General features: G+C 35.4%; 1 protein-coding gene across 1 annotated transcript in view; it reads right to left on the bottom strand.

Annotated features, from left to right (window-relative positions):
• Positions 1-5,782: 5,782 nt before the first annotated feature.
• Positions 5,783-25,370, bottom strand: part of LOC108734635 (chromosome transmission fidelity protein 18 homolog) — a 42,996-nt gene continuing 23,408 nt past the window's right edge. The window contains exons 5-7 of the mRNA XM_018466269.1: positions 23,731-23,972; positions 7,709-7,757; positions 5,783-6,061 (exon numbers count right to left, since the gene is read on the bottom strand). Of these exons, the coding sequence (XP_018321771.1) occupies positions 5,961-6,061; positions 7,709-7,757; positions 23,731-23,972 (392 nt within the window). The 3' untranslated portion in view covers positions 5,783-5,960. The remainder of the gene's footprint in view (positions 6,062-7,708; positions 7,758-23,730; positions 23,973-25,370) is intronic.

Raw genomic sequence — 25,370 nt, 5'->3', positions numbered from 1 at the left:
AATCAATACCTACCTGAATTTGTGAAAATTTTACTTGTTACCGTCTTGTCTCAATTTCTGTCTTTAATTGATTCTTCAAGTGAACCAGAGCTTTTTTGAGTGTACAGTTATACATATTTAGACACATGAATTTGTCGTTTGTCCGTTTCTATTTCGACGCCTGTTTTGTGTATGAATTGTATCAACAAGCAAATACTTTATGAAAATAAAAAGAAAAGGTTGCATTCTACGCGATCCGCGAATGCAGTGCGATTTTTCTTGCGACAAATTTAGAAGAACATATTTCCGCCGCATTTATATTCGTGTAGACAATTTAACGCCTGTAAGTAATTACGTGAGGCTATAACACATGTCTTGGCCGCATTAAACATACAATCTTTATTCGAACTTCGTCTAGTAAGTTTGCACAAAATAAACCCGGACTGAAAGCCGGTACCGAGAGAGAGAGACAGACACTCTACTGACTCTTCTTCGTCTTCTTCTTGTTTCCTTGCTTCTAAATTAATTGTTTTGGTAACAAATGTTTCCAGCTTCATTTATACGCTACATAAATTCGTTTCGCTCGACGCAAATTTCAACATTAATTTCAGAGAGGAAAATATTGAAATTTCGTGCTAGGTTTGTAAAGCGTTGATAATTTATTTAATGACTACGGTTTTTTCTTCTTCCTTTTACGGACCGTGCTTACATATTCTATTGATGCATTTTAAGTTTGTCACTTGTAATATTCCTTTGTTTTATTTCAATTAAGTTTGTTTCAAGCATATCATCATCATCATAAGGTCGTCAGTCCTAAGACTGGCTGGACACGCACCTCCACTCTTTCCTATCCTGAGCTAATCATCGCATTTTCCTAAAACTCGAACAATCCACATCCTTAACTATTTGCGAACAGTAACCCGACTGGAAATTAGTAAGTGGATTGGATCCGATGCGGATCACAATTGCATGAAGATTGATCAGAAATAAATCAGGCCTTCTGATCTGGGTATGATGGAAAATCGTCACCCCATATATGATCAACATAGGATACATTTCAAAAATCCATGTCGGATCTGTTTCTAAGATCCATGACGGATCCGTTTGTTTGATGAACAATATTGCATACAGAATAAATAAGGTAAAAAATAAAGTTCTGTATTATGATCCAGTTCAGAACATCGGATTCAATCTTGATTGCACCGAAACCGTAATAGAATTTGTAGCATTAGATTCTGATAAGAAATTGGTCATATGACTGGATTAAGGGATAGGATACTCTACTATGATCAATTTCTGATCAGATGGTTGGATCAACTGATAGAGTAGGTACTGTGCGCTGATCAATTTCTGATCGGATGACCAGATCAAAGAATGGAGTACTGTACTCTGATCAGAAACTGATCAGATCGGTGGATGAACGGATAGATTACTGTACTCTGATCAGAAACTGATCAGTTGGGTGGATCAACGGTACTGTACTCTGATCAGAAAATGATCAGATGCCCGTATTACGGAAAATATGATCCGCATCTGATCATAATCCGGGTTCTCTGAACTAATTTCCAGTCGGGAATCTAATCTAGGTCTACCTCTATCCCTTCTAACTCCCGTTTCTGCCTCTAATATGTCTCTGACTAGACCTTCATACCTGAGAAGGTGTCCGCCCTTTTAACCTATCTCGCCTAGTTCTTATTGACTTCCATGGAATCCTCCGTTCTCCTACTTTTTCTAATATCTCTTCATTTCTAACCTTCTCTATTTACCGTAACCTTATTATTCGCCTGTAGCACCACATTTCAGATGCTTCTAACCTTTTAATTTCCGCCGCGTCCACTACTGAACATATTAACTTTTTATTTGATTTAACTTTAGAAGAAAACTTCGTCGACTCCATCATCAAAAAAATTTTTACTTTTCTAACGTGTTTTATTATTTTAATAAACAATTTTACAATTTGCGTGCACACTTCCTCTGTTAATTTTTCCCTCATTCGAGTTATAAATTTTGCCTCCAGATGGTGTGGGCCCATTTGACGGATCCCAATAGTAATCAATAAATAATACAAATTAGAACAAACGACCTATCCCAATAGAATCGTAATTACCAATTTTAAGTAGATTAAGGGTTTTTATTATAGACATTAAATTATTAATACTGGCGTTTTCCTCTTTTTTCTCTCGGGTAGAATTAACCGGCACTGGCGGGTATCCGGCGCCATTATCCAGTATCCGATCGGATCCTTAAAAAAGTGGATCGAAACAGGGTACTCGGCTCATATCTAATATGTACATAATTATCCTACAGATCCAGATTTTATTCCTATCTCCTTTAAATTCATTAGGTAATCGATATTCTCCATTTAGATTTCCATGAATTTTGCGTTCATATTTTAAATAAACCAGTCCACCACCTCCCTTTTTTGCCATAGGAATTTCGTAATTATAAATGTGTTAAATTTGTCTCATACAAGTATATGTAGGAGGCTTTCTACAATGTACCTACACTTGTAACGTATATAAGTTAATATATATTATATATACCTACAACACAACCGAATATATCTCATTGTGATTTAACGATTTCCCCTGCAGCGTTGCCGCATTTCGCAGCAATATACATTAGCGAAGCAATTCCATTATAGGCTTACTAGCTAAGCCAGGTAGCAAATATCTAATTTCGCAATTGCTCTCGTAACTCAAACCGAGAACGTCGCCGTGTCACAAACGAACACATCGTTGTAATTATTATCATCACCACCACCAGCCGCCGAACCGCCCTACATAACGCTTGCAAATACCGTCCTTTCACCATCTCGCCGTTCACCCCGTCCCACAACATAACCTTATTACTTCTATCAGTATACAAAGAAGTACAGTCTATTTCAATTTGTTAGAATTGTGACCTTGAAGAAGTTTGCGCGAAGATAGAAAGAATACACACTAGGCGTGAGTAAGACAGAAATAGTTGGAACAAGCTTGAACGAGCAGAGCTCTCGATGGGCGGTCTTAGGAGATCGGCTAGAAGTGTACAGTACTAGACGAAAATGTTTAGCAATTTCTTAAAACAAAAATGTATATAAATTAACAATAGAAAACAAAGCAAAAGTTTTATAGATGTGTAGAACGTTAAGTTAATTCACTTGTTATTATTTTTGGCTAAATATGCTTTTAAATAAAGCATATTCTTAAATTTTAACGAGGCAGTTTAAATAATTTTGCAAATGGTACTGTACACTTTTGTCTAGTTCTCGCTCGATGATCGATGAAGAAATGAGCTCCGCAGACAAATATGATTGAATTTGGAATTATGCTACGGAGCATCCTAATAAAGGGAAGGGGCATATCTCCAACTTCTTGAAACGAACAGTAGAATCACTCTAATACAAATTTGTTCTTCGAAATGGACCATCAGAAATTTTTGCAAAAATTAATAGAAGAGTGTCTCAATGGCCATTCGCTAGTTTTTCTTTCAGGGGGGGTCAAAGTTGACCAATATTGAAAGCATTTTCTTCAGTTTTAAACATTTAAGTCTCCACTCTGACTAACTCGAGCAATGACTTTTAGAATCGATAGGAATCGCCTTATCCATTATCAAAATCGGTCAAATATTGATTAACTATGACGCCCCCTGGCGAAGACCCTAGCCAAAGAATCAAAAATTGAATTCCATTGAACACTATTCAAGAATACCCTCTCTAACAATTTTTGTGATGATCTCAGTTGTCAGTGTCTTCTAAGTATCTCGACACGTTTTTTATTGTCTTTAAATTTATTTAGAGACTTCGAATCCACTAATTTTTTTTTATGATCACATGCTTTACGTCAGTTTTATTTCAGCCAAACAGCCGACACCCTCAACCAACACTATTTAGTAAATTCGTTGCCTACGTTAGCGGCTGTTGATGTTACATAACAAATTAAGGCATCGTAATTTATAGAGTAAATTAGAAGAGACCGGGCGCAAAATAACAGAGACAAATTGTGCCGGTTACGAAACCGGGCGTGTAGATGGGATTGGGCGCGAATCGGGGAAGGGTTGAGGGTTGCTCGTTCGAGCAAATATACAGAATTAATTATGGAGATAGGGCCCGATGCGGAATTATTAATACTGTTCTTAACGTGATGCGCACTAATAGATTTGCCGAAATGGCACCGTTTCGCCGACACTAATAATAATGAATTAACGAAGTTGGCTAGCTTGAGAGATGGATCGTTTTCATCTGAAACCTACCCGAATATCATAATTCTTATAAATAACGTCCCTTATTGTTTGCAATTAATTGGAGCCAGTCTAAGAGCTTTTCGAAAATGTATCAATCAATTTTTCTTTACGATATAACTATACACAAAACATACTTGGATAAATGGTTCATATTAGTGTTTCAACAGACTTCTGCTTCCGCTTCCGTAATTACCGAAGTTCCGTACACTTTTTCACATCCGCTCCTGCATATAGTTCGGCATTTTTACAACGGAAGCTTACCGGAACTTAACAAAATCTTATTTCTCAACTTTACCGTTTTCAAAAGTAAAATTAAATGGAATTGCTCGTTAAGACGTTGCATATTGGGCAGCTACCTGCACCAGTTTTCAGCGACATGATGAAAATATTATTTATTATCAACCGTTTATGTTCACGAAGTATTAGCGGCAATGAGTAACGTTATAGCCAGTAATGTATTCGTATTTCGTAAATCGGAACTCTTTACTGCATTTTAAAATTTTTATTTTGTTTCCGATTAAACTTTATGGAGAATCAAAATAAAGGCCGATTCACACATACAGTTCCGTACCCATGCCGTTCACGGACCACACCGTTCCGCCGACATTCCCACATGTAGTTCCGTGCTACTGCTGTATAACGTTTAAGATTGGTAGATACAATTGAGAAAATTATAATAACATAAATATGCATAATAGATAATAAAAATATTGTTTGTAGTAAGTGTGTTCAGAGGTACTACCATAAGAATTACCACGGTCGAATGTAAAGATTGCGGCATTAGAACAACCCTGCAGCTATAAAAACATAATACCGTTTCCCTTTCAAGACCGAGCGGCATGGCCTAGAGGTCTAGACCATTGCTTAGCATTCGGGTGGACGCCGGTTCGATTCCGGGTCCGTCTGCCTTGATCCAAGTTTTTCTATGGTTTCCTTGGATCACTTAGGCAAATGCTGGGGCAGTAATATTCCACATATAATCTTTCATTCTCTTCTGTCTTCATTTCGTCAGTCTCAACTTTCTCACCCGAACCACCACCCACCCATTCCCACGATTCCTGAAAGCAGGCTGAAGAGGGCCTTCCGCCCTACTTTCCGGCATAGTCCGGAGGGACTGCCCGCCCACCAGCATTACTGGCTGGTGGGAATGAAACACCCAAAGTTTTTCCCTACAGTGCCGCGTCTGTCGTGGGTCGTAGACCATCCGATTGCTCAAGAAACGACTTTATAGCGACATGGTACGAAAATATCAGGTCACGGTAGTAGTACGGCATGAATACGGCACTGTGTGAACCTACTTTTAAAATACCGCTACGGTTCGGTGAAATATTTAAGTCAATTTCTACGGGACCATTGGATGTTATAACAAATTCAAAGAATCCTTTAAGAAATAAGGATGCAAAACAAAAATAATATAAGAGTAATCGTGCACCTACCTTTGGGTGAACCTGCGTATTTTGGCTTCGATGATTGTCCTTGTAAAGTCAAGGGTGAATTAAGGTAGGTACTTAAATGAATTGGGAAAACGGGATCCTTTCTGATTTAGACAGGGTACTGACATATGAAGTAAAATTAAGGTAAAATAATTCGACTTCAACTTCTCTCGCTCTAGAATTTATTACAAAATAAAAATTACACAAAAATACAGAAGATAAACAAAATAAATGTTAATACCTTTTACTTCTCCATCGGAAACTTGTATGTTCTTAACTTACGATTAACGATAGTAGTGTGATTCTGTTTTATTTTTATAACAATTATTTAAGGGTTGAAATTTTGATTGATTTTCGTACGGCATTACTATAGCCTTCTTTATAGTGATACCAAATGTCGTTCTGTTTCTTGTTGGATTCAGAATCTGGAAAGAAACAAAAAACAACTATGTAAGAATTTCATAATGAAATTTCTAAAATGATTGTTTTTTTGTATAAATTTTCAGGAAGTCAAAAAAACTTATTTTATATATTTTATTCTAATTATTTTTATTGTAATTATATGTTAATTAGACGTACCATCGGATTGCAGACAATGACATTTAGAGAACAAGTCTAATTTTCTTATCCCTCTAAAACAATTTGGAACAATTTTCTTAAAATCCTTGAAGGGGATGAGGCATTTTCAGATGAGCGTAAATCCGTTATTACCTCAACACGAAATCGTTTCGATTCAATATCGTTACCGGCGCTGTAATTATCTTCAGCAAACAATGGGATAACGTCTCGTCATGGCGCACCCCTTCTCGTCCCTCTCCCGCTCTCTAACCTCCCCCCTCCCCGTTTTCCTTTCTCTACAAGCACCGGGGGCCGTTCGCTAATCCGTCGGCGCGGAAGATACAATTGTCAACATTGTTACGTATAAATTACTGTTCCACCAACCGCTGTAATTGCGCCCCCTCGACGACGACTCCCCCAGACCCGACCCTGCGCGACGCTGGCCGTCGTCGTCATCTTCCGCTCCCCCCCAACCCTCACAGCCGCCGACAGCGCCCCGTTGCTGGCAAAACTCATTGTCAGATCTTCATTTCCTTAGGTAAACGAAGCAAACGTATTAATAAGTAATTGCTAATCCGAAAGCGACAATTAACGTTAGCGACGACGGACCGACGGATGGGACGGTGACGCGTCGGGACGCCGACGACGTCGACGGAGCCCCCGGCGACGGTCGGAGTTTTCAATTGTTTAATTCGTTCTGTTGCCGTGAATGAGCTCGAGAGGTGGATGAAACGAGATGAAAGAGAGGGGGGGGCGACAATGAAGCACTTCCTGGTATTAAATTTATGGAAGATGAAATTTCTGTTTTTATATTTAAAATGTCGCCCAGGAGGGGCTTTCAATTTAATCAGTTCACAATAAAAATGATAATTTATTGGCACATATATATATATTTTTTAATAGAAATAGCAACTTAACTAATTAAAAAACACACTGACACTGTATGAACATATACACTGTGATGATTATACAGGTATGTTACGCTGAATCAACAATCAAATAAAAGTAAGGTTAGGTTACACTCATAAAGTTACGGTAGGAAAAGGCAACAATATTCTTTTGTTTATAGGAATTTGGATCGTTGATATGCATAGCTTATAGATCATACATCATTTGCAACCTTAAACAGAGCTATATTTCATACTAATTTTGAATTCGTCTTCCTTTTTGCCATTACTAATCCAATTTGATGTCATTATTCACTTTAACTTCATAGGACACTAAATATGTTTTTATACCTATTTACACTTCCAAGTCGTGGAACGAACAGTTATTAATAAAATTATTATACGATAAACCTAACCTTCAATTTAAACCCCAGCGGTTTAATTTTCATGATTGCCTATTCCACGTACAAGGCAAAACCTTTTGCCTAGTACATGTATTAAGACACGATTTTGCTTACATTAGTAGAAATACATAAAATCAACAAGTCTATTGTGGCAATTACATGTAGGTATTTGGAGTAATATACAGGGGTTAAAGAGTAATGTAGGTACTAAGAAAATACTCACTTGATGTTGTTGGTGATTTGATGACTCGCCCAAAGAAGTCCTTTCGAATCTGTAACAAATAATTCTATGTACAACAGCTGAAAAAATATTACGATTTTAAATTAAAAGATAAAGTTAAAAGCATATGATAGAAACAAATAGTTCCATTATTCTTTTAGAAAACTCGAATATTTGATGAAAACCGTTTTAATCGTTGAATTAAGAGCACATGTAGTTTGATGTTTTTTGGTCATAATTTAACTGTTTTACGTGGATCAGAAAATAATGACCAGAACTGATATTAGTACAGTACGTCATGATTTCGAAGTATCCTAACCTCAAATTCTAGAAATGCAGTATTTGGACTTTAAGATCACTTACCAGACATAAGTAGAGTTAAAGGACAATTTTTTTTTCGAATTTCTAAAGAACAGAAGTGATTTCTTAATATGCAGTATATCTGATTAGTATTCCAGGAAAATTAAGGGAGAAAAAAGTACATTAAAAAGAAATAGAATGAGCCATTTCGTACCACTCAGTGGTATATAAAAATATGAGAGTAATGACCTTAACGAAATCCCCAACTGCTTCTAATTATTACGTGAATTTGACCTGTCTACGCACCAGCTGTTGCGAAGGTCACGAATAGGTACGTGTGTTTCGTCAGTTGACGTGATAACGAAAGCCAATAAGATAACGCGGCTGTCAAACTGACAACTGTTCTCAATCATAAACGGCTCGTTAACTGGGGTACTTTATTTGTATATTTTTTATATCCCCTACGTTGTGGTGCTATCACAAAATGCACTCTAACACAGTGCTTCCAGATGTTACCTTTCAAATATATCAAAATACTAATCAGACATAGTGTATATCCATTTTATAGACTAAATCTGTCGAAACAAAAGTCCGTTCCAAACTCCTGGTTTCAATGTACTCATAAGCAAACAGATCTGCTGTAATAAAAACGGAATTAGCCTTCGTCTATTTAACTAAGCGCCGCAAGTAAAACGGAAAGGTCATAAAAGTAGCAAGGGAAGTGTATTACCTCGTAAACGATGGCGGTAAATAAGGTATAGTGAGTATTAAAACAATAAAGTGAAACGAGTATCAACAACCGCGTTTCTTATTGTAACGTAAGTGGTCTCGGAACCGGAAGGACGAAGAAGGAGAGCCCGGTTTCGTCCCGGACAGACTCGTGATGTGTTAACTCCTTCTAAATTGCTTCCTCAGTTAATGGATTTTTTGGATAAAATGTTGGAATCGACCAGCGGTCGGAAGTGAGCCGGCCGGAAATAAAATAACCCTCTCCCGTTACTTCACTCTTCTTGTACAACGAACGTCCCATTTCACGTTTGAAAGATAAAAGTAAATTCCAACCGAATGAGAGGAGTAAAACTTATTTTACTGGACGGTATCTACTTATACTTCAAACTTAGCCATATCACAATAATTATACATTTAGGTTTATAGCATTAAGAATCGTTTACCTTAAATTTGTTAAAGAGATACAAATTTAAATAAATTTCGAAGATAACGACAGTAGCCTAAAATGTTGTCGCCAACATAAACCTCACCTAAACTAATTCAGCCAAAACGAAAACATTTAACGTAATTTCATCTCATTTTTAATAGGTATAAAAATCCAACTTGTCCAATCTCTATATATATAAAAAAGTCGTTTTAGTTACACTATTTATAACTCAAGAACGGCTGAACCGATTTGGCTTAAAATTGGTGGGGAGTAGCTTAGAACCAGGAGACGGACATAGGATACGTTCCCGTGAAAAAAAAAACGTGGTATAAGAAAACGCAACTGTCATGCATAACAAAACGCAACTGACAGCTAAACATAATGATGTCTATGGTTAAGTAAGTAGTTTTATTTATAGTCAAATTCACCTGAAACTTGGCATTAATGCTTTTTCATATAAAATTAGTGACATACATACCTATTTCAACATTTTACAAAATTCTACCTGTTTAGGAAACTGAAAGGGGTTTGCAAAGATTGCATGTTTGTTTTTGGTCGGATTTACTTGAAACTGGTTAAAAAATTCAATATCTGTTGGGGGGAAGGACTTGGTCTTAATGGTCTCTCATTTAATTTCTGAAAGACCTAATAAAATAATTCGTTGTATGTATTCTGTATGTATTCTGTCGAAACTGCCAGACGCGGATCGAGATTTCGATCTTTTTGGATCTCATCCGTGCGTCGCAGGCAGCTCCGACAGAACACAGACCAACTTTTACCTGTTGTCTTAGCAGCGCGTTTTAGAAGATACCACGAATGGCGCGGTAAACGCTATCTGTAGTACGATGCTACATTTTAGGATTACGTATGCTCCAACAAGGTCCATTTAAATATATCGATATCTACTTGCTGAAACGAATCCCGGCGTAGCTAACCTCAAAGTGATAGGCACGTTACCATAATCGAATAAAATAATTCGAAGTGATCTGTATTCTGTCGAAACTGCCAGACGCGGATCGCGATTTCGATCTTTTTGGATCTCATCCATGCGTCGCAGGCAGCTCCGACAGAACACAGACCAACTTTTACCTGTTGTCTTAACAGCGCGTTTTAGAAAATACCACAAATGGCGTGGTGAACGCCATCTGTCGAAGCGTACGTAATCCTAAAATGTAGCATCGTACTACAGATGCGTTCTGTCGGAGCTGTCTGCGACGCGCTGATGAGATCCAAAAAGATCGAAATCGCGATTCGCGCCTGGCAGTTTCGATAGAATACTGACCACTTATTATTTTATTCGATTATGGTAACGTACCTATCACGTTGAGGTTGGCCACGCCAGGATTCGTTTCAGCAAGTAGATATCCTTATATTTAAATGGACCTTGTTGGAGCATACGTAATCCTAATATGTAGCATCGTACTACAGATGGCGTTTACCGCGCCTTTTGTGGTATTTTCTGAAAGACCTATCTCGACATTTTAAAAAATTCAACCTCCGAAGAGGGAGGGGTTAAAAGGTGTTGCAATTTTTGTTTGGGACACTCTTTATTTGTGGTTGAACTTACTCAAAACTTGATATATATGCTGTTCGATATTATTAATCGAGTGAAAAGAGGTTGCAACCTTTCCATGAGGTATGTTTTATTTGTACTCGAATATAGGTTTTCACTGAATAAATTCATATACGGTTGGAACTGACCGCAGCCGAAGAAAAATCTGTGGGCGTGTATTTACCCTGTTTTCGGGTAAAAGAGCAAATTTTCTCCTTTTCCGCGAGTATTATTAAGCGTCCTAATTCTCTGTCCAGCGAACGAGTGGGAGGAAACATTAGTCATGATCTACGGGCACTTCGGCTATTATACGAGATTCACTTAATGGCATCCATCGTTTTCCTTATCAAGTCGTTGGCTTTGATTTCCGGGAATTCTTCCGACAAAATCACGTAACGACCATTAAAATAGATACAACAATGAAATAACAAAACCACCCGTCTCAAAATTTCTTCTATTCAAACGTATTTGTTCTCTGATCAAAGGAAAACACAAACTTTATAACACATTAACGTCTTTTCTGAATCATAATTATGAATTTATCAACATTTCCTTATCAAAATGAATCATCATAAAAATCTTCGCTCGCAGAAATTCATATTGTTTCTCCGTAAAACCTTTCAACTCCCAATTCACCCTTACAACGTTTTAATTTTATGTAATGTCGCCATCTTAGATTTCAAATACAAACGTAGCAACAACATTTCATTTTTAAGGGTTGATTTTTAAAAATTGCCAAAACAAAAATTGCAACACCTTTTTACCCCCACCCCGTTGGAGGTTGAATTTTTTAAAATGTCGAGGTAGGTCATTCAGAAATTAAATGAGAGACCATTAAGATCAAGTTTCATGTAAATTTGACCACAAATAATGTATGTTCCATTTAAAAATTACAACTCCCTTTTACCACCCTTCCCTCCCAACAGAGATTGAATTTTTTAACCAGTTTCAAGTAAATCGGACCAAAAACAAACATGCAATCTTTGCAAACCCCCTTTCAGCTTCCTAAAGAGGTAGAATTTTGTAAAATGTTGAAATAGGTATGTATGTCACAAATTTTATATGAAAAATAATGACAATAAATAAAACATGTTAACGATCTTATTTAAAAATGATAAAAGAACATGTAAAATCCACGGAAAATCAAATAAAGTATTAGTACTTGCACAGAGTATAATTCATGTAGACGATAGTAGCTCTCAGTAATCTTTAAAGTTAAGAAACAGCTATCAAAATAAAAATAATAAAAGCAAAATTGTCTAGATGATGCATTCTACTTTTAACACACATCTAAATGTTGCATTGGCCTGACTGGTGGATCATTTAAAACTGCAATAACCGAACATTTTAAATGTTCTAATGATTAATTAAGTAAATTCAAATTATACTCCAATTGCTTATTCAAAAAATCATAATTTTAATGATTACAAAATTTTCAAAACTGAATGCTGTAGAACCTTATTTGGTAGAATACTTCACTTGATAAAGTTACAGTTTAGAGAAATAGAACAGCCCCCAAAATAATTTTTTCGACTTGGAGGTCTGACTAAGTATACCATATGTTTTTGAGGTCGCTGAATCCAAGTCTACTGTCAGGATTTGGACAATCTCAAAAAAACACTTCAAAATTCACTAAAATCGTTAATCATGATAATCCCAAACGATTTTAAATCTAAAACTCGTAACCAATCAACTCTTCCACTAAATGTATAACTTCATAATCGTTTAAATTCCTAATCCTCAATATGACCTCATAACCTTATCATGATTTAGTGGATTTTGAAGGGTTTTTGGAGGTTATGTCCAAACTCTGACGTGCTAGCGTTAAACTGACCTCGGATTTAGCGTACCGGAAACTAATTTTTTTTGTGGGGCTGTGAAATCATCGCAGTTACATTACATTGAATAAGTAGGAACTAATTTAATCAGAAGGAATATTTATTAAATATCAAGTTCAATTTTAGAGAATGTCTTGAGGAACCCATATGCTGTTGAAAAGTTAGGTTAAGTAGCAAGCTATGTAGTTATCGTTCTATCGGCTATAATTCAAATCAGTTTCCCTTATCGATCAAAATTTTGACAACATTACGATAAAATTATTAATAAAATCGCGCGGCTATGGGCGAGAAGTCCCGGAAACGCCATTCGCAACCGGATACTTTTGGAACTTGTGATGTCACCGTCCCTTATCACGCCATTTAACTAAGTCGTACGAGCAAACGAAAAATATTACGTCAACAACTTAAGAAGACATTCAGACGTACATCATACACAACCCCTATCGTACGTGTTTAAGAGAGAGAAAATCGCGCGTAGAAAACGCCATGTTTTATTCAGATTTGCCGCTCTCGCCGGATGTACGGATAATATTCCGCAAAAGTGTTTACTGTGTCGATTTTGAACGGGCTCTTGAACATTTGTCAGTTTTACTACCGTTACAGGCATTAAATGTTCCTGGCAATCTAAAAATTATACGAAATTTTACAAGTTTGTAGCAATTCTGGAACGTAATATGCTGGGAAATATATACAGGGTGGGCAAATTTCGACGTTTGTATAGGACAATTCGGTAACTACAACAGATACAAAAAAACAATGGCGGCTTCTCGATCTCCCTTTTTTGAGACAAATTTATTGGTGTTTACAAAAACTGACTACCGTCTTTTGTTTTCAAGTTATAAACAAAAGTTGAAAATTTCATTGTACCGTCGACGTTAGATCTCAAGCAGGATTTGGTTTCTGTATAATTACTGAAATACAAATACGTTTCTGTACAAAAAAAACTAACCTTAAAGCAGAAAGACAATTAACCTGTACTACCTATATCAAATCCATAGACATATATTAATGGACGTGCCTTAGCCATATGTCGTTGTAATAATTTCTTGGCTCGAAAAGTGGGGGAGATGGCGTATGGTTTCGGACTACTGCTATCTCTTTCATGGCACGCTTACGCCCTATCGTGAGAGAGATGGGTATTGTCCGAAACTTCGTTCCATCTCTTTCTTTTGTTGTACCACAATTCTGACCGCTAAGGCATGTCCATTAGTAAACGTCGATGTTAACATCGTTCCATCTCTTTCTTTTGTTGTACCACAATTCTGACCGCTAAGGCATGTCGATTAGTAAACGTCGATGATCAATTGGATATTGTTTTGCGGGCTGTTTTGTCGTAATTCATAGAATTTCGTAGTTTCTTGCTAAAGATACTATAGGTGGTGATTCGGCAGGTGTTGATATCACTTTAGAACTTCAAAATTGCATGAACCATGACGTTGAATACGGAAAACAATATCGATAATATTTCAATTTCAAGAAAATACGTTTGGAAAAGTATTTCAAATAAAATACAAAATGCTTTTCTAAAAAAAGTATTTAAATGCAAGATCAAAAAGGTATTTTTTATTTTGTATTTGCATTTTAAATGCAAGTATTTCAAATAAATCACATCTCAGGTAATTATACACTTACGTAATGTAATATCTTAGTTTGAGTTTGTGGTTATACATTTACGTAATATATTATTATATGTCTACCATTATTTTGTTTAAACTGGGGCAGCAAAAGGAAAATGAATCGTGCAACTTCATTTGCGAAACCAAAACCGAATATTGTTTTTAATAAGTAGGATGCAATTGTACATAGGTATGTGGTAGACGCGCTTTTGTCGCAACAAGCCAATTGTAAGTAATAACCTCGCCCATTAGTTCTCTGTGTGTTTATGTGGTTTTTTATGCCCGGTTTTTTAAGAGATTTCGTAACTTTGGTGTTGGCTGTCGGCATGTCTCAAGTGGCCTGTCTACGTGCCTTCTTTGCTCTTCGTCACAAGAAAGCAATTATTATTNGAAGACGATCCTGTCCCTCCACCAAGCATCAAACAAGCACTTGATGCAGCGAAACTATTAAAAAAATACTTTTTATATAATCAAATTGATCCAGCAGTATCTCAAGATATGAGTAAGATACGTAACAAAATACAATTAAAATATTGGAGCAGCAAAAAACATCAGGCGAAGATAACAGGCTATACGCAATGTATGAATAATAATGTTCGTGGGAAAATGTGTACTATATGTAGTAAATGCATATTATTGTAGAATAGTAAAATAATATCTTTTATTTCTCTCCATTGAACGACCACTCTTTATAAAGCCGAAAAACGTTCAGTCCCTTAAGTGTCGTTATATAGAGTTTACACTGTATATGGTATTTTCACGGTAGCAATCTTTTAATGCGTGCAAACTAGACTCATGGAAAGACCCGATCAGTTTTTCTTTTGTTCTCCTCTATATATGCAATAATGGATAATGCAAGCGTTTCTTTGCAGCAGTAAGAACGTAAGCAAGTGGTGCAGATCAAATGGGTGTTACCGTTTTAGGAATGATAGCATTACTTAGTAAAGGTTGGCAATAGCAAGAAGGAAGTGGCCCTGTCCCGCCACCGGTGAACGATGGCCATTTCCTTCCGGACGACGGCCATTCGACCAAATGACGGGTAGAGGGTGTGAGGACGATAAGTATACGAACGGGGCCGAAACCGTCCAATAAGCTTTTCCTTTTACGTATTTCAAAACGAAATTGATTCGAGATTTCCACTTTGAGAAGGACAAAGGAATCGTGAGCTTAATCAAAAGGTATAAGTACAGGAAAATATAAAGGAAAATTGAACTAGGTGACAAAATTCCACAAATAAGACTTGTTTTTATTAATTATACTAAGAATGACACATAAGAGTTGAAAGATTTGTTTCTACTGATAATCGTAAGAATGACACGTAAATGTTGAAAGACCTGTTTCTACTATTGTGATCGTAAAAATGACACATAAGTGCTGAAAGATTTCTTTCTACTGATGATCGTAGGAATCAGACGAGTATTGAAAGACTTGTTTCTACTGATGCTAGTAAGAATGTCACTTAAGTGTTGAAAGACTTGTTTCAACTAAGTTGATCGTAAAAATGATACGTAAGTGTTGAAAGATTTGTTTCTACTGATGTTCGTAGGAATCAGATGAGTGTTGAAAGACTTGCTTTTACTGATAATTGTGATCGTAAAAATGACACATAAGTGCTGAAAGATTTCTTTCTACTGATGATCGTAGGAATCAGACGAGTATTGAAAGACTTGTTTCTACTGATGCTAGTAAGAATGTCACTTAAGTGTTGAAAGACTTGTTTCAACTAAGTTGATCGTAAAAATGATACGTAAGTGTTGAAAGATTTGTTTCTACTGATGTTCGTAGGAATCAGATGAGTGTTGAAAGACTTGCTTTTACTGATAATTGTAAGAATAACACGTAAGTGTTGAAAGACCTGTTTCTACTATTGTGATCGTAAAAATGACACATAAGTGTTGAAAGACTTGTTTCTACTAATGTGATCATAAAAATGACACATACGTGTTGAAAGATTTATTTCTACTGATGATCGTAGGAGTCAGGAGAGTGTTAAAAGACTTGTCTCTACATATGATTGTAAGAATGACACGTAAGTGTTGAAAGACTTGTTTTTACTAATGTGATCGTAAGAATAACACATAAGTGTTGAAAGATTTCTTTCTACTGATGATCGTAGGAATCAGACGAATGTTGAAAGACTTGTTTCAACTAAGTTGATCGTAAAAATGACAGGTAAGTGTTGAAAGATTTGTTTCAACTGATGTTCGTAGGAATTAGATGAGTGTTGAAAGACTTGTTTCTACTGATGATCGCACCAATGACACATAAGTGTTGAATAACTTGTTTCTACTTATGTGATCGTAAAAATGACACATAAGTATTGAAAGATTTCTTTCTACTGATGATCGTAGGAATCACACGAGTGTTGAAAGACTTGTTTTTACTAATGTGATCATAAAAATGACACATAAGTGCTGGAAGACTTGTTTCTACTTATGTGATCGTAAAAATGAAACATATTGAAGGATTTCTTTCTACAGATGATCGTAGGAATCAGACGAGTGTTGAAAGACCTGTTTCTACTCATGATTTTAAGAATGACACATAAGTGTTGAATGACTTGCTTGTACTAATGTGATCATAAAAATGACACATAAGTGTTGAAAGATTTGTTGTCTGAAAGGAATCAGACGAGTATTGAAAGACTTGTTTCTACTGATAATCGCACGAATGACACTTAAATGTTGAAAGACTTGTTTCTACTGATAATTATAAGAGAGACACATTAGTGTTAAAACGCGATTCAAGGTTTTTAAACGTTTTTGTATAACTTTGGGTAGCTTAATCAGGCTTATTAAGAAATATAGAGACCAAAACCATCATATAGCTTTATCGTTGTTTTTCTTTGTTACATAAACAATTTTATTTATCCTCTAATGTCTTTGTGAGTGAATGATCCTTGAATCCTTAATGGTTTGTTTTATAAAATGAGTGTTATTTAAGAAAAACGACATTTACTGTAGTGAAGTAACATCTGCTTATCAACTCTAATTCATCAAGGATTTATATTTTAGTTAGTTTTAATAAATGTAGAGTATCAAAAAAAAAAAATAAAACTGCGGAGTTTTTTCATGCATCCACAACTGCTCATCAACACTTAATCCTATAGAACTGGCTTCCTATTCTCCTAAAAATTACCCCTTTAAGTATCGTTGTCACCCCGGCGCTCCTGTCGTCCGCCAACAAGTCTGAAGACCATAACGTCGCCGGAAGGTACGACAGTATGGTGCTACGTACATAATAATGTATCTAGTAGTCGGGGAATATCGACTCCCCACATTCCGTTTAATGTTTTTAATGTAATGTAAATCTTGGCGAAATTATGACGTAATTTCGCGTGCGGTTCTTAACCACCCCTTCAATTTACATCCTTTTGTCCGACACAATGCTCGGCCGCGCGTCGGCACAATGGGATCAGAGGCTTGCCCTTAAGGGCCTAATACGTCACAAGGGTGCTGTAATTTTATATCTTTCAGTACAGTGTAGGATTGGGCAATTTTCGCTCCGAAAGTTAATGAGAATACTCATCGTCAAAATAAAATCAACTATTCTTTCTGTGATGTAATTAATTAAAATTTAAAACAAAATAAANAATAAATACTTACTCGCCATTACCTTTCCAGTTTAGTGTCACACGACCACAAAACAATTGTGAAAATTTTGTCGATAATGTAAATCAAATTTAACTTAAGATAATTTATAATTGGTACTAGTAGAAACCACCTTAATTGGATAAACTTTACAAGAAGATTAAGCTGTTCAGTGGTAGAACACCAGCCTGCAACGCGACCGGGATCAATTCCCGACCAGTGCAATCCTTTTTATTTTTTTATTGTATGTTAGGTAAAAGAGATTAGTAGATTGGTTTATCCACTCTTCGGATAAATTAGTTTGGCTTAGACAACTGGGTTGTATGTATGTATAAGTGAAATAAATATATTAGATATGTAGCATACCGTGCTGATAGTTTATCTAAAATTTTCTGCAATTATTGTAATTTGTATAATTTTATTCGTGCACTTGTGAAAATGTATATTTCAGACTGATTTTTTTCCCTCATAAATAATCTGCAAATAACTTTTACTTTATATGTATTTACAGAAAATGATTTAGAACAGAATAAAAAAAATTTAAACGCTCATTCACACCAAGCGGTTCGAAATTTAACCACTAAGGCGATTTATAACGCGGAATCAAATAAGCGGATCATCAACGAATCTATAGGATATTTATTTGCAACACTGATGCTAATTATACTAAAATAAGAAACATAATGCTTTCGAAGAAAATGTAGTATTAGTTGTGGACAATAAAATTGTAGGATATTTACTAACACAGAACAATCAAAAATCAAACGTCATCTATGGTGAAGCAGCATAAACAGATGTATTTTTGGAGTCTGCCAATTTCCGTAACTATATACGAAAACAAAGATTACGAAGAAAACAGGGTTAGTTGAACTAAATTACTCAAACTTTGTAGAAAACTGCAGCAATTATCCTAAACCAAGTAGTTCTTCAAAAATTCTATTTTATTCCCTATATAGAAAGAAAATGCTTGGTAACTTGAATTATTCTATAGAAATTTTATGTTGTATATGATTTATGTATAATAGGGTGCTTCAAACTCTTTTGTAACTCTTGCCCCCTCAAATGTTTCTACTTGATGTAAAAAAAATTCCTCGCCAAACATGAGCCCTATAGCTCAAATCTAAGGGGTCCCTATTTTTATTTTAGTTTTCCATTTAATTAACATAGGAAAAATTCTTTTTTGTTTTAAATTGAATTTACACATAATTTACGCAATTTTTCCAAAAAACCGTTTCATATTCTCAAAGTTGAGTCTTTGAGCTTTACAAAACTCTAAGACAAAATATGATTGGGAACCACGGAAAATAAAAACTTAGAAGGGTTTGAGATATAGTAGTCCAAGTGGATGACAAAACATGGGCTAGTTGGAGACATACAAGAAAAAGAAACGCAAACAGAGATGTGGAATATTCTAGTTTTCGGAAAACTGATGACTAACTTCAGATGATGACATTGTTATATTTATTTATTTTAGCGTTTAAAATCGCTACACTTATCAAAATATTTAATTAGAAGTTGATGTGCGACAGTCTGCCGCGCCGCACGGTTCTAACCGCCGAATGTGAACAAACACTTACAAGAAAGGCGGGATGTTTCCGGCTTTTCTCCAGTCGGAAGCTTTTAAGATCGTCGTCAAAACTAATTTATAACGCGCGTCCTCATCTTATCCATTATCCCGAAGACGTCGTTATTCAGATATGCTCTGGGTCATTACGACTACGTAATTAAACCGCGATTGCGTCTCGATTTCTTTTCTACTATTATTCTTTTCATATTGAAATTTGTCCGCATTGGAGAACAAAACGGATCACGGTCGTCAGGGGACGGACACCAACCCACCACACCACCGCCCCCCTCAACTTAATTTAACCATTGCGTAACATCAACTGCGTCCATGTCAAAAATACTACTAAGACGAGGCAATAAACTTAATATTTATAATAACTACATGTTTACGTTTTAGGGGCTATCACAGACAACACTTTAGAAAATACTACAAATGGCGCAGTAAACGCCATCTGTAGCACGATGCTACATTTTAGGATTACGTATGCTCCAACAAGGTCCACTTGTGTGGATATCTATTCGCTGAAAACGAATCCCGGCGTAGCCAACCTCAACGTGATAGGCACGTTAGCTTAATCGAATAAAATAATTCGAAGTGGTCTGTATTCTGTCCAAACTGCCAGACGTGGATCGCGATTTCGATCTTTTTGGATCTCATCAGCGCGTCGCAGGCAGCTTTGACAGAACACAGACCAACTTTTACCTGCTGTCTTAACAGTGCGTTTTAGAAAATACCACAAATGGCGCGGTAAACGCCATCTGTAGCACGATGCTACATTTTAGAATTACGTATGCTCCAAAAAGATCGAAATCGCGATCCGCGTCTGGCAGTTTCGACAGAATACAGACCACTTCGAATTATTTTACAGACAACACTGTTAAAACTTGCATTTACAGCGAAGCGAAATCAAAATTCAGTATTTTTATTAGAGAGTAGAATAAATCTGGGTACGCAGTTGATGTGCATCGTTGCCCCCTATCCCCCCCTCCTCCTCGAAAAGCTTCATCAGCCTATTAATATTTTCGAAATCGGTTTTTATCCCCATTCTTTTATGCGTTCGTGCGATTTATCATCTTTGATGACTAGCTGATTCTTTTTCATATACTTAGCCTTTATTACCACTATTACAGTGGTGCTTAAGAGGTTTTTTGTCTTCGACGGCCGATTTATTATCTTCTTCGTATCAATGTTGGATTTAGAAATGCATTTGCTATACATCTATATATACGAGGATATTTATACATACAGATAAAATATATATTTAAACCAATATCATCCTGGATTAACTTTTTGAAAATATAACTGATTGTACAGACAATAAAAATAAAAGTTTTTATTAAAATCTGACAAAATGGTACGTTTATTTATACGTATTTATTATAAATGCGTCTACTCCATTTATAATAAATACTTACTCGCCATTACCTTTCCAGTTTAGTGTCACACGACCACAAAACAATTGTGAAAATTTTGTCGATAATGTAAATCAAATTTAACTTAAGATAATTTATAATTGGTACTAGTAGAAACCACCTTAATTGGATAAACTTTACAAGAAGATTAAGCTGTTCAGTGGTAGAACACCAGCCTGCAACGCGACCGGGATCAATTCCCGACCAGTGCAATCCTTTTTATTTTTTTATTGTATGTTAGGTAAAAGAGATTAGTAGATTGGTTTATCCACTCTTCGGATAAATTAGTTTGGCTTAGACAACTGGGTTCAATCGGTAACAGATTCAGGACAAATCTGTTCAGACTCGGATAAACCAGTCAGGCTAAGTCAAACTGGTAAATCCTGTCGCTCTTCGGATAAATCAGTTTGGCTTAGACAACTGGGTTTAATCAGTAATAGATTTAGGACAAATCTACTTCGACCAGGATAAACCAGTTTAGACTAGGAAAAACCAGTTTAGATTAGGACAAATCAGTTTAGACTAGAACAAATCACTTAAACGATTCATCCTGTCGCTCTCCGGATAAATTTGACTTAAGCAAAATTAGTTGGATCCGAAAATGGGTTACCCGATATCAGAATCAGGACAAACCACTTCAGATTAGGACAAATCGGTTTAGACTACGACAAACCAGTTAGACTAAGTCAAACTGATATATACTTTTGCTTTTCGGATAAATTGGTTTGACTTAGACAACTGAGCCTTATCGGTAACAGATTCAGGACAAATCTATTTAGACTAGGACAAACCAGATTAGACTAGGACAAACCAGTTACGATTAGGACAAACCAGTTAATCGGTTCATCCTGTCAGTCTGATAAATTTGGCTTAAGCAAAACTAGTTGAACCTGAATATGGGTTATCCGATATCAAAATCAGGACAAACCAATTTAGACTTAGACAACACAATTAGACTATGTCAAACTTGTTCATCCTTTCCTCTTTCGGGTAATCTGATTTGGCTTAAGTAAAACTAGTTTTTCCTGAAATCGAATTTAATCGGACAGATTCGGTCACTCAAACCAGTTTATATTAGACCAAAATGTTTTTCGAGTAATCTGAGTTGGCTTAGGCAAAACTAGTTTTTCCTGAAATCGAATCTGGTGAGACAGGTTCGGTCAGACAAACCAGTTCAAGTGATTCATCCTATCACTTTTTGAACAAAGTAGTTAAGCCTAGGCAAAACTAGTTTATACTAAAAGCGAATTTGACCTGTTACATCAACATTGAGTTAATACGACGACATCAACTTCATCAACATGATACATCACTTATATTGGTTTTTGTTTTATAATAAACTGTATTTACATAACTATCAGACCTACACAAACCAAAACCAATTTTGTGCAAAATCAACCCCTTTAGAATTCCAACTGTTTACAATGCAATCGACTGTATAATTTGAACCCCTTCGCTGATTGCTTTATCCGCTACCCTCTCGAATTTTGCCAAGTGCGATGTAATGAGCTAACTACTCAAACAGTTTATCATTTGTACAGGCACAATTGTGCCATTTGTTAAATTAGGCGAAATGGAGAATGCTGATGACAAGGGGTAAAGAAATTTATATTAATAAACACACATTTCCCCGTCGCATGTGCAATTATGAGATCGCTCATATTTTCATAGAAGACCAAATTAAAACACCATTATAACACGGTATAATACAAACCCAACATGAGTAGAGGAAATAGTCAACAACAATAAAAACCACTTTATTTTATTTCACTTCTTCCACACATTATTGATACAGTTTTTAATATTTTTTATTCCCTCACTGATAGTTCCATCATCTTAAAAGAAGTTTCAGTTCTAAACATGTTAGCTTTGGACTGACAATTCTTTGAAATTGTATTTGATACATAGATGATGTTTTCATGATTTTCAATACCCAAAATCTAATATGACTTCTTAAAAATTTTAAGTCCAACTATAAAAGTCACATACGTAACAATACGAACAGTAGAATGCCTTTTTCTAACATTTTAATTTTACTGAGATACAAAAAATATATACAGTTTCGATACTTTTAGAACTTTTGATTCGAACTATAAAGGGAATTCAGAATGTCATAAGCCATAACCTCTAACTGCGCAATAACAAAACTCCGCCTGTTTTACATTTACACCTGTCACTGTTTACAGTTGAGTTCAACGTTTTCGTAATGTATTATATGAATAGGTACAATAAGGTCCGCCCCTCAAGCTCGCGGCCCATGAGATTTACGAATACCTCTACCTAACATAAATTAGCAGGTCAAAATTTTCTTATTAACCGTCTCAAATAATTCAAATTTATTTTTAAAACATTGCTCAATACAACGGATTTAAACAAAAATATGTAGAAAATATTATTAGAAAATTAAATTGAGAAAAAAGACACATTAAAGCTATTTGAAATCACCAAAACATAACTATTATGAAATCCCTTTTTATCCGAAAAAGGTCAAATAGTTTACAATGTTTTTAAGATAATTCAAAGATGAAATTAAAAATTAAAGGGAACGCAGAATGAAAATGAAAAAATTGTGTCAATCAGTGTGTACGTGGGTCTAAGTAGTACAGCAATCGATGATAGATTTAAGGAACATCCAGTTAATCGTAGATATATATTGATATTGATTAGAAAAATCAAATGTAGATTACCACATATTTGATCATAACCAAGAATTAAGATTTCACTTGTTTAAATTTTATTACAAGCGTCGATAACCCCCCCCCCCCCAATGCAATAGCGTTAATCCCTCAAAAACCATCCCTATAATACGGATTCCTCTTTAAAAATTGAAATTGTGTTTTCATTCTTAATTTTGAAATGTCCTAGAAAAGGATCTTAAGTATACACCTAATAAGCATTCAAATTGAGATGCATTTAGTCTCCGAGGACTAGACCTCAAGTTTTTTTTTTAAATGTGCTCATATAAAAATAGAAAAAAATAATCAAAAATCCTACCGTTTCCTTTGGCGACTTCAGTTTGGGTTTCAAGCGCTGCAAATGATTTGGTACATTCTGAGCGTCAGTTTTCTTTGGTCCGCCGTTTTCTTTATGTTCATTTTGGCCACTTTTAGATGCCAGATTCAGCCTTCGAATTTTTTCCACTTCAATTTCTTGAGATATTAACTGTTTTATTGAATAAGAAAACGTACGTGACGGTTTTGAAATAGAAAAATAGGCCACTTCGTTTATATTGGGATCTGAAATGCAAACAACTTGTTAGGGGCCATCCATATGGTTCAATTTTAATCGATTCCGACTCCCTCCTTCATATAACTTACCTTTAACCCCCCCCCCCCTTAAAGCAGCGTGGTCTTTTAAACATTTTTTGAAATTAAAGGCCATAGGACGGTAAGCATAGTGAATCGGTCCCACGGTATTTTTTTCAGGGGATATTGATACTAATGAGATACGTTAATTTTGAAAATTTTAGACCTCTATCTATTTTGGTTTTTGAATAAATTCAAAAAAACGAAAAATCAGAAAATATTTTTTTNATCATTGTTATTGATCATCTTCAGGTCTACAAATAAACAATACGAAATTACAATTCTGATTCATTACAATAATTTAAAATCATCTACACTCACCATCAGTAAAAAATGGAAACATAGTTACATAGTTAATGGTTTTCACATAAATAATGTTTTTCACATAAATAAATATAGTCAACAATCAAAACAAACTAAACAAACTCTGTGACAAAAACGTGAGGCAAAACGAAGACAAGTTAGTCATTATCCCAATTTATAATATGCGACGGATGGTCGAGTCGATGTTTTGTAATTACATTATGATATTTGGGAAAACTATTTATATTATTTCGTTGTTCTTTTATGCGTGTACTTAATTTCTTTTTTGTTTGATCTATATAGTTTGCAGGACAAGTCGAGCAGTATATCTGATAAACGACATTGGTGTTATCAACTTTTTGCAATTTATCCTTTCCTCGTGTAACAATATGATCTAGTTTATTATTAATGGAATTAACCGTGCGAATATTGTAATTTTTGAGTTTGGTGTTTAGTTGTTTAGTAAAACTGTTAGTGTATGGAATTGTAAGGGTAACTTCCGGTTCAATTATTGTTGGGCACAAACTGTTATTAGTATTACTATTTAAAACTGCGAGTCTTTTTCTGATATGTTTTTTAATAAAAGTGAGAGGATAAGAATTGTTTTGCAAAATCTTTGTAACTACTTTCAGATTTTTATCATGAAATGCAATCTTGGTGTCTTTTGATGTAACTTCTCTTTTTACGAACGTCCCGGAAGATTGCATTATACAGAGTATAAAAAACAGATGGAACTTTATAGAAGACAAATGTAAAGTACCATGGAATGAATTTCAGATCGGTCTCAAACTTTTACTAGGGTCAACCTTTTTCACCTTTAATAACTTATTTTATAAACAAAACTTTGGGACACCGATGGGATCCCCATCTTCTCCGATATTTCTGCACTTCTAATGATTTGTACATCGAGAAAACTAATTTGATTGTTCATTTCTATCTCATGTGTAAATTGGAGATTAGAATTATACGAATTAAATACATTTAACGTGTGTTCAATTTTGTTAGTCGGTAAAATCAAAAAAGAAT

This window comes from Agrilus planipennis, unplaced genomic scaffold (assembly GCF_000699045.2).
Source record: "Agrilus planipennis isolate EAB-ADULT unplaced genomic scaffold, Apla_2.0 scaffold79, whole genome shotgun sequence".
NCBI lineage: Eukaryota > Metazoa > Arthropoda > Insecta > Coleoptera > Buprestidae > Agrilus > Agrilus planipennis.
The sequence above is the reverse complement of the archived record's forward strand: the minus strand, read 5'-3'. Positions and strand labels throughout refer to the sequence as shown.